The following is a 12,123-nucleotide window of genomic DNA, read 5'->3' on the forward strand; positions in this document are numbered from 1 at the left end:
TATTATTTCTTCAATTCTTTGTACTGTTATTTCATTTTTTTCTTAACATTAATATATTTTATCGCTGTATACGTTTTTACCTTTTAGTTTCAAAATATTAGTGTAAGTATAAAGTTAAACATGATTAAAATATTATTTACTGTTTATTATTGATATTATTTACTAGGTAGTAGTAGTAGTTATTCTCAACTTGCTTTGTTATACTGTTATACGTTAAAATCTTTCATACTTGTTAGTATTTATTTTAAAATTCTTATCACTTAAAAAAACTTATAATAATAATATTATACACAGAAATATTCATTCACGTCTTAAGTGATAATCGAGTTATAAAAAAAAACTGAATATACTTAAATACGTGTCAATTAAATTTTACAAAAACAACTTATTGAGTTACATAGGTATTTTGATAAATTTGTTTATTAGTTTATTTAGAAAATAAAATTACTGATACCTGTGATAGATCTTATTATTTTTCTTTAAAGAAACTATATAGGCTAAAACTTATTATCATAAGTCTTGAATGTATAATTATTAAATACACAATTTTTCTTTTATCGGTACCTATTTAAAAGTTATCATTTCACAAATTGTTCCATAAATTGAGTTGATTACATTAAAGTTTAAATAAATAGTGGGTAGGTATTTAGTATTATTTACATTGTTGTTGTGTACCAACTATTTACAATTGTAATTTAACATTATTTTAAAATTTAAATATATACTTACTTTTATCAAAAGTACATTTTATTTTACGCATTATTATATAACTTTCTTCGTTAATATGTTTGATTGTATTATTTTATAAGCATTTATTTTAATATAAATATTATTATAATCTTTTTATCTAAATGCACCTGTAAAATATTATTTAAAACAATTACTATTAGACGTTTACTATTATACTATTATGAAATTTTCATCTGTAATCTATATATTAATATCTATTATCTATCTATCTTTGAGTGTGTAATAACTTCAGTATCTTATATTCATTATCTATCTATACTATGCAGTCTGCATGTAATCTTAAAAAAATAATTACATTATTATATTGTGTTATAAATTTTAATTTGTTGGTTTTTTATAGAAAAAAAAAACACACAATTAACATATTTCCGTGAACCGACATAGTATGCATGAATAGGTATAATATTTCATCATTATCATAGCTATAAAGCAACTTATTTAGCAATCACACATTTTTTCTTTGGCTTGTGCTATTGCTTGAAAGCTGGAGCGTATAACACGTTTTTAAGACAGGCCTACAGGAGGCAGAATTGACTAACATAAATTAAATATGTTACCTACCTACTCATAATCAATAGGTACCCTTTTTTAGATTATCGATATTTATTGCAGCGATTCATTCTGCGTCTACGCCGTAGTTTTTTATGTATACTGTATAAAGTAACAAAGCACGTAGCATATACCTATCTATTTGTGCGTCAGGTGCGTCATTGTAATAGAGTATGGGACGTGGTGTGTAATCGCATAAACTTTTATTATAATTTTTCATAAAATGTATTATTTTGCCCGCCAAAAATAAAACAGAAGTACTGATATGCCTTTAAAATCCTCATATTGGATATTATATATTTTTATTTTTTTACTTTTAAATAGGAGGTACCTGCCCTACTTTATAGACTGGGCTCCTACTACCAGAGACGATATAACCACGACGACTAATGATCTGCTGTTCTGTTTACAACCGTGTTTAGTAGTGTTTGTATTGAATACAATTACTGCAATAATTAGACACAAATTATAATAAATAATCCTAATATAAATCCAAACAAATTAAAATAAGAAAATTTGTTTATAATTCTGATTTAAGTAATCTTTTTTTTCTAATACCTAACTAATGTTATTGTTTTTACAATTCGGTTCATCTGATCGGTTTTATTTCGTTAAACTTAATTAATTGATGAAAATACATGATAAGTAGGTGATATAATATAATGGCCTAGTAATGATTTAAAAATTTAAAAATAGTCTGCAGACATTATTTTTGGCACTAATATAATTTAATTGAAATTACGTCCCCTATGTGCGTTTGATATTACGAAATATTTAAGTTTTGTTTACATGAGGTACTTCACAACTTAACTATATAATAGGTACCAGAGGCGCCGAACTAATTTTCTTAGGTGTGGCAATGAACAATTATTTATACTCATCTACTTCTACCGGGATTAAACTCAAGTCGTGAGAGAGCAAAACCCACCCACCCTCTGCCAATATATTAAATTACAAAATATTATTTTCACAAATTATATTATTTAGTATTTACTGATTAATATTTATATTTTTGGATTATTTTAATATTATTTATATTTTTACCTGTCCGTGTATAATAATTAAAACTGTATAATCGTTCAATATTTTTATAAATATTTTTTAACATGAATAAAATATTTTCTTTGTTTGTCATTTAATTAGTATAATATTTTTTTTAGTACAGAATAGGTACTAGGTACTATATAATATGATGTAAAAATATTAATAACTGAGTCAGGGTCAACAATATCATAATCATTAACGCATGATATTAACATAAGTGAATCCAAATTATCCAATCATTCTTCTGCCATTGTACTTTTTAATTTACTTTTAATTAGTTTTGATCTTAAAAAGTCTCGTCCTGGTGATGAACTTAATACAAAATACATTAAATCAATACTTAATGATGTATAAAAATTAAAAATGGTAATTTTGCGAACTTATTTTTTTTTTGTATTTTAATAATAACTATATTAGGTATCGTATGTGTAATGTGTTTTTCACTCCGTGTCTCTGTATAGTCTACAAAGGACACCATAAACTAGTTGTAGCCGCTGCTGTAGATTTATAAATTTATTATGAACTATTGATTATTACTTATAAGACTAGGTATTAATTAAATAGTTATTTGATTTTTCTAACGTACCTAATCACACAGTGCGCTACGACACTCTAAGAATAGACTAGTCATTCACGTCATTTGCAATATTATATCTCCTGTTCCTTATATTAATTGTAAAAGTATACTATGTCTTGTACTCAAAAACAATCAATGCTAGGAGATATACCTACTCCTTAAATAAGGTGACAGCCGCCACACCTAATGTATTACAAGTTTGGCACCTCTGATAATATGTAGGTACTCTTGGTCTACACGGTTGTAAAAATCATTAAATAAATTAATATATATATATATAAAATGGCTTATGTTATATTTTTTTTTATATATATCATAACACTAATGGTTGCAATAATAATAATAACAATAATTATGATTTCATTATTATAACAGAGTACAAATGGTGATGACTGATGACTTACTGCGGTGTATACGCATGCGTGTATAGATGATGCCGCGATATGTAGTTGTGCGTAAAATTACGATGACATCTATAAAGTCGCACTGTCATAAATTTTAAATTACACATGTATATATATATATATATATATATAGGCAAGTATTTACCGTTTTTAAATGTACGTATTACAATTGTATGTATATGGTATGCGTGAATGATGTATTGTATAATATTATAATATATTTATATCATTTTATATTTTTACGCTAAAACGCGACTTTGGTTCTGCTTGCCGTTTTGTATGCCGCTCAAGGACGTCATCATGGACATCGTGTTGGTAAAATACTTATTCAGTTTCTGGTTGAGCTTCTTATCCTTGAGGAGCTTCTCAACCTCGTTCCAGTACGTCTTGCAGAACAACGGGGCCCTGGGTTTGTTCACGGCCGTGATAATCAGCCCACCAGTTTTATTGACGATATCTGGCATCAAGTCAGAGGTCAATAACGCGTACGTCATCGAAATGAGGTTGGTGATCCCGGAGCCTATCTTCTCCTCACTGCCCTTGGTCAATAGTACGTGGATGGTGGTGACCAACATGTTGATCATGTCCGCGCCGTTGGGGGAAGTGAAGATTTTTTTTAAATTCTGACCTGTCGTGCCGATCACCCGAGACGCTTCGGAGCCATTGAGCATCAGCTGCCACTGTTCCTGAGCTTCGGCCAACCCTCTTTTAGCTTGATTTGTAGTCATTGCGTTTTTAAATGTGTTGGTAATGACCTCCTTTACCTTGCCCTCCGGAACGAACTTCTTAGCGTCGTTCGGTAGGTTTTCCTCCATCTTTTCCAGCCGCATGCTGGGCTTGTACTGAAACTCAACCGCCTCTTGGGGCAGTTCCTCCAGGTTGTCGTAGCCTTCTACTTGTATCTCCTGTTGGTCCTCTTCCGCCAATGGATATTCTTCGGGAGTATCGTCAATTTCGTACTCTTCGTAGTCATCTGCTGCCTATAAATCGTAAACGGGACAATTGATTACTGATCAAGTACATGGGCCGTTGTGTAAGCGGTAAGATACGGTTTACCCGTATCACAGTTGTTGTATTAATAAGTTGGATATACGTTATAAAATATTATACATAGGCTGTGACGTGACTCAAAATTTTTTAATCCGGGGAATAATACACATTAGTCGTAAAGTCCGACTGAAGTGTCTTAAAAGTCTCTAAACACAATGCAAAGTTAAGGTAATTGAATTCCTATGTGTTCTCAAATTTTAAAATATACAAAATAAAAAATGTAGCGAGTACACGTTATATATACGCTTACTTATAAGTTTAATAGTAGCCTTATGGTACCTTATTTGTATACTGTATCGTGATGCTTTATTAATCTTAATTAAAAAATTATGTATTATCATTTTTTATACTAGTGTAATATAATTGATTTTATATTTGCCCGCGGCTTATAGAGTTCTTACGTAAGTACTGGATTTTGCTTTCAGTTATTATATGTGGAGATTTAATTTTTGTAACTACTTATATAGTATCGTTAAATTTAGATTATATGAACAAAATTCCATTTAGTTTTGACTATTTGACATTTGACTTACTGTTTAAATAAAATGTCTTGATGGCCATTTGTGTATTAAATATATATATATCTTAGAAATAATTATCAGCTAATTGATTGAATTTTTTAGTTAATTTTTGTTGTGTTTCGAGTTTCGAGAATCAAATATTCAGTTAGCGAAATGGTGAGTAGGTTACCTACCATTAATGTTTGTATATACTAGCTCTGTATCATCAAAAACTACTGGACCATTTTCAACAAAAGTTATATTAATAGATAGGTTTTCGAGATAGAAATATTTGGGAGATGTTTATAGCTTATTTTTTAACCCCATTGGTTGATTGAAAATGAATTTAATTTAAAAATTGAATATTTTTTTGAATCATTACCATTGGTTACAGATTATATTACTAATATATAAGTATAAAATTATACAAATGTTTTAAAATGTATTTTAACAAAAAAAAAAACCCTTGAAATCAAATACTTATGAACATATAATTACAATGATTAATTTTATAGTTTTATAATTTGATTTCTTATTTTTGCAGTGGCGTATTTATGGGGGGGGGGGGGGGGGGGGGCCCAGGTCCCTCCCGAAATGAAAAACGCAATTATTAAAAATTGTTATTTTTGACATGGAATATGCCTTATGGTTGGGGAATGGGGATATTTCTAAAAATTTGACACGACATCGATATCATGACGTCATGAATGAAACTGTCGCTTATGCGATAATTTAGAATAAAAGTATAGCGTGGTGAATGCGTTAGTATTTTGACGATTATTAATGATTATGTGACATAATTTATTATTTAAGTTATATAAATAAAACAAATATTGGTTGTTAGTTGTTTACGATTTCGGCAGACGGAAACTATTAGTATATGTAATTTTAGCTCATGACTTCTAGAATTAAATTAATAACTGTAGTGGTGAGATAGTAATAATATAGGTAGTCAGTGGCGTAGGTTAGGTATTAACTATTAATTATATGCATTATATTAGTATTGATTGTATTCTAGTTTAATTTTGAGTGTCTCTAATAAAAAATTGTTTATAAAAATGTAGGTATTACTTTTTTTAATGTTACAATTCATTAAAAAAATGATTGAGTTTCTTATTACTCTGATGGTCTAAAGAGAGTTGAAAGATCTTGTAGTATTCAAGCAATTTTTGTCCAAATAGTGTGTCTCCTCCCTCCTTTCCCTAAAGAAATCCAAGTATATAATCGGCCCCCTTCGAAATAAAAACCTATATACGCCACTGTATTTCTGGATATATTTTTGATGTAAATACATAAAGATGAATATCGATCTTAACAATGTTGAATTTATGTAGTTTTTTAAGTATTACCTAGTTGTATTATGTTTGTATTTACATAAAAATATGTTAAAATGAAAAAGTAGAAAATTATAATATTAATCATTGTAATTTATAATTGTATTTGTACCTAATATATACTTCGATTGTCAACTAAACTAAAGCAAAATAGAAGATATTAAAAAAAAAATTTTTTTTAACCCATGTAAAGCCAAATAATACAGTTAATTTACTATACATAAAGACTTTCTAAACCATATTTCAATAAAATTGTGTTAAAAAATCACATTAAAATCGTACATAATAAATATAGCTATATGGCAATGTATATTTTATATAGCACTTTATTCACGTATAATATTGTACTTTATGTTGACTAGATATATAATAAAATGTGTTTTGTTATTCTCTAAAAAGATATTTACATTAAATTTAAATAAAAGCTTATACTTGACTTAATTAATAATCGGGTAAAAATAAATTAATAAATATATAAAATAATTTGAACTTAAAATTTCTGTAAAAAGAAATTATACTCATATATTTTTAAGATTTTAAGGTTTCATTATAAATAAATATAAACTACTTATAATTCATAAGTTCTGAGGAACCTCATATTACATTTTCAAGTGTAAGCTACGAAAATTAAACATTTTAATTAATTTTATTTTTTAAACTACAAAATATCTAGGTATTTTACAAAATTTCATGATTTTTTTTAAATTTTAGTAAAATTTGAATTTTAAATACTTATAAAATTATAACTATATGTATTTTTAATATCTTCTAATTCTAATATGAATATTGAATAATATCTGTAAAATATTGTATTAAATATTTTGTATACAATTATTCGTTTATATACACTTTTTAAAATAAATAACTAAAATAAATCGAAAATTTTTAATTCTTATGAAATAAAAATAGGTGCCTACTCATAAGTTTTTTTAAATTAGTCAGAATATTTTTAGAATTTCATTAAGTCAAAATTTAAACTTATTAAAATTATTTTGGAATAATGCTTAAGCTTTATTTGTTTTCCTAATAATAAATACTTATGAGGTTTTTTGCACTAATCGCTCAAACTTTTTGAACTATATTTTTCATTTATATTTAAATTTAAAAATAAAATTGATGTTTCAAAAATTTATAAATAACTCAAAAGAAAAAAAATTTAAAATTAATATCTATGATTATTCACTTTTAAATTAGAAAAGATGTGAAAATCAATATTGTCGAAGAGTGCTTTTTGTAAAAGTTCTATAGTTTTGCTTATTTATTTTTTTTTATCTTTTTTCACTCAAAGTGCAAACTATATTCACTGTCCTATCAAAAAAGATATAGAAGTTGAAGATTTTAACATTTTTTCAACTATAAAAAATTTTCATACATGCACAAAATAAATAAATAAAATAAATCATACAACCGTTCTAAAATCAATTCGTCGCTTCACTTAAAATAATAGTAATAATATACGAAGAACTATAAAAGCGTAAGTAAATAAAATTATCTATGGCCTTTATAATGATATTTCTATAACAAGAAAAAGTTTGTCTTACTAATGTATAACATTGTAATTGTTAAATTAAAAATAATCTACTTTACTCTGTTATTTTTAACATGGATGCGACGTACTTAAGAGGTTATGGGTAAATAATTTTAACTGTGTAATATAAACAAGTATAATATATCTAAATTATTTAAATGTGACTTTTTGACTTATGATTAGTAATTAGTTTTAATATGTATTAATTAATCATTCATTTAAAATTGTATTGATACTAATTTTATCAGAAATAGTTCAATAGGCACAAAAATATTAACTGAAAAAGGTAGGTATAAGGTATGGGAAACGGCAACTTTCACCACTATTGAAGACGCCACATCTGTACCTATCCATTAACCTAATAAATTGTAACACTAAGATACAAATACCTATATATTTAACAAAGTAAAAAGTACCTACTATAAAGATTCTTATAATCAATAGTTGTTTGGACCACTGGATATATAACCATATATATAATATATATATATATATATATATATTTATACGTTGTCATCTAAAATGATAATACCAATGTGTAATAGATATTTATTTTCTAGGTTGTAGTGTTATCCTTATCATAATTCATAGATCATAGGTATTATAATTAACAACCATCGATTTTTATTTCAAAGACAAATTACAGTAATGTTACATATCGTAATATATGATAATTTAATAAAAAATACTACAGCCAAAAAATTACAATTATCAATAGTATTTTAAATTATCATTAACATTATTTTTTTCTAAAGATTTTTGTAAGAACGAAGACCTAATATTAGTAATATTTAATATCAATTATAATGTAATAAATAAAACGAAAAATCGCCTGTATTTGTTTTCCAGTGTCATAATTCATTTATTACTTAGATACCTCCTACCTTTTATATTATTATTAGTATTCAAAAGTGCCTAGATTCATTAAATGATTGAATTAATTACAACTATTTGTTATTAATTTAAATTACCTATTTCAAATTAGCACCTACTGCCTTGCTAACACCATGACATTAACTTTGAACTTCTAAATAGTTTGTGGTTTTATTATACCTAAATCAATGCCAGCATAAATATATACGTGTCATTACCATGAATATCTAGTGTCCGAACTTGAAAATTCTGACAGTCACCAAGTGAATGTCGACGATTAAAATTGAACATACACATCCTAAATTGGTAAATTATGACAAATTAAAAAATTTGGACATTTAGGTATTAGTGAATGTTAAATTTGCACGATGATTTTGATTGGTGTATATATAAATATACACAATTACACAACACGGTATTGGTTAATGTTGACATTCATATGCGCCTACAATCTACATAGCGTAGTCAGTGTAGAGTCTAGACTATAGAGTATAGACGATAACTAGTTATATTTTTGTTATTAATTTAAATTTTATGAAAATTATTAAAAAAAAAAATTTGGAAATTATGGTGTAATAAATAAATAGTATATAAATAGTGTCAGAACAAAAATCAGTTGTACTATCTAATTATTCTAATTGAATTTTGTTTTGTTATTGCATATATCGTGTACCTATACCCTTGCCAATCGAAATTTTAATTATATTATGATTATGAATTTCTCATTATCCCAATATCCTAAACAATATTAACATTATACAAACATTCACCTATACCACTTCAAAATTATCAACATCCATTAATCACTTGTTAAATTAATTAGCTCACAAATAATATGCGTTCAATCAATAATTTGTCAACTGTTAACATTCATTTTGGTAAACGATGACATAATAATTATTATCGTTAACTGGTGAGTGATGACTAATATCATTGATGTCAAAGTTTACCAATAACTGTAAACATTTACAGTAACTAGACACGGATCTAGAAGTCTGAAATTGCAATGGAGAGGGGGATACATTTTTTTCAAAAATAATACAATTATGATTTTAATAGGTACATGATAGCTTTAAGATTATAATAATATATTACATTATAGATAAGATTTAATATCATTAACAATTTTATTTATATTTTAAAATCATGGATTTCTAGACGTATAAAACATATTCAACATTTCCAAAAGGAATCCATGCCTAACAGTAACATATACACTGATATACCTATACAGTAGGTAGGTACCTAGTTGTGTAATATTACATAATATCATACACAGTTATTAATGTTATTATTATTTTAATGGTCCATATAATTTAAAGACGATTAAAATATGATATGTATAATATACAATAAACCGATTAAATGCATAATATTTAAGTCCATATTTTCATACAATGTCAACGTATTAATATTTACCTTAATGGCAATTATAGCAGAAAAAAAAACACATATAATAAGTGATGTGTTCAATTTCATCTTGGAAAGTCCGGTTTAGGTTTGTAATATATATTTTTACTCACTAACACAAAAACTCTTGATAGAATATTTTTGTTTTATCAACAACACATACTTTTATATGGTACCTCATATATTAAGATAATTGCATAAAAATTAACGCTCCAAAAAATATGTGCATGCTCTTATTTTTTTTTTTTACATAAAACATTCATTGTTCTTTTTTTTTTTATATATTAGAGTAGTATTTATATTGATATATTCAATGTGTTACTTTATTACAATAGGCATTTGTTATATGCCGATAATTACCCATATTTTTTAAGAGAAAATACAGAATACCATCTGTTAACCACAATTATACAAATAACTAAATGAACTTACATCCCAGAAAAGTATATTTTTAAAAACTGTACATTTTTTTTCTGTGTCTACATAATAAAAACAATGTGAGTTCATAATGATTAAACAAATATATTATATATATTCACATGTTCATTATTGATACTTATGAATTATAATTCTACTAATTCTAGAAAAATTTGAAGTACCTATTATGAAATTTAAATGTTGTTTCTGCTTCAAATAATGAACACTTTTAAGAAAAAAAAAAATAAAACAATCATCTAGATAAATTTTATATGTATTATATTATAACGCATGGTATATATACTTAAAATTAAAGTTTTTTTAACTACATTACATTAATAATATCTAAATGGTATTTAGAATAAAAATGTATAGATAGTTTTAATTAATTATAGGTACCTATTTTATTAAAGATTACAATAAGTTAAAATAAAAAAGCACTATATTTACTTACAACTGATTAGTAGGTATTAAATATAACAATTAAAATAATTATACATGAAAAAGGCACAACATAGGTACCTACATTTTTTATATATTTTATTGTTATTCACCAAGGTAGTAAGTATCTGTATAATTTAAAAAAATTAATCAAATTTGTTGATTAAAAATAAATAAAATAGCTATATTTTTTTAGATGTCATTATAATTATATTTTAAAATAGTAAAACTATATTCCTCGATATTTCCTTTCCGTGGAATTTTAAGTTTAATTTCATGCTAATCTAAAATCATGTTAAATTGCCTACTTATAACATCATAATTTTTTTTTATTTATTTATTCAAGGTATAACTTCAACAGCAAATTGCAAACACATTAGTTATATTATATTGTATACATTTTATAACTCACATACTACATAAATTTGTATGTATTTGTATACATTATGTTATTTATTTTTGTATTTTAGATTAAGTACATTTTTTTTTTTATTTAAACAGTTTTAAAAAAAATGATTTATTCTAGGTTTTTTTTATAATTTATATACAAAGTTGGTTACGATTCTTGGCTAAACAATATTAATTATATCCAAATTATAATAAACTAAAATAATATATAATAATTTATATAGGTATTATATAATATACTATAATTGATACTGAGCTCGCTGCTATTGACTTTTTAAACGTCATATTATGATAATAATTTGTTCAAATAGATAATTATTTATTCAAATTATTGTAATATATTATATTACAATGTACTAAAATACCAAAAAGTACATAAAATGTGACATATTTATACTTAAAGACAGATTTACACAATAGCCGCCTTTAGACAAATTTTATTTTGCTGTCTTTAGCAAATCAATGAGAAAACGTATTTTTAAGTACTTATTTAACATAACTACTAAAATCAATAAATCATATAGACTAATACTAAACAATAGTCATTGGTTATGTAATTACGTAGTATGTTAATAAACTGTTCTAAACAAGAAAATAGTATACTAATACAATACCTATCTATTGACTATCACCATGTTTTCGAATAGATTTGCTCTACCAATTAAATATAATTATTGTATAGATATAATTAGGTTCCTTAAACAAACTAATACGTTTAATCAGTTTTAAATTATGTTATTGAAAAAAAAAAGCAATAGCAAATAATTTAACTTAAAAATTCGTACATATTAATGACCTATTATACAACATACTGTAGCAAATGAGAAAAAATAATGTA

General features: G+C 25.2%; 1 protein-coding gene across 1 annotated transcript; it reads right to left on the reverse strand.

Annotated features, from left to right (window-relative positions):
* Positions 1-3,522: 3,522 nt before the first annotated feature.
* On the reverse strand, positions 3,523-10,162 carry LOC112596791. The gene is made up of 2 exons (XM_025342591.1): positions 10,029-10,162; positions 3,523-4,304 (listed from the first exon to the last, which is right to left on the reverse strand). Exons 1-2 carry the CDS (start codon positions 10,086-10,088, stop codon positions 3,564-3,566), a joined length of 801 nt encoding a protein of 266 aa, XP_025198376.1. The 5' UTR covers positions 10,089-10,162; the 3' UTR covers positions 3,523-3,563.
* Between the last annotated feature and the right edge of the window lie 1,961 nt (positions 10,163-12,123).

The sequence above is a fragment of the Melanaphis sacchari genome, unplaced genomic scaffold (genome assembly GCF_002803265.2).
Source record: "Melanaphis sacchari strain LSU unplaced genomic scaffold, SCAv2.0 Contig34_pilon_pilon, whole genome shotgun sequence".
Lineage (NCBI taxonomy): Eukaryota > Metazoa > Arthropoda > Insecta > Hemiptera > Aphididae > Melanaphis > Melanaphis sacchari.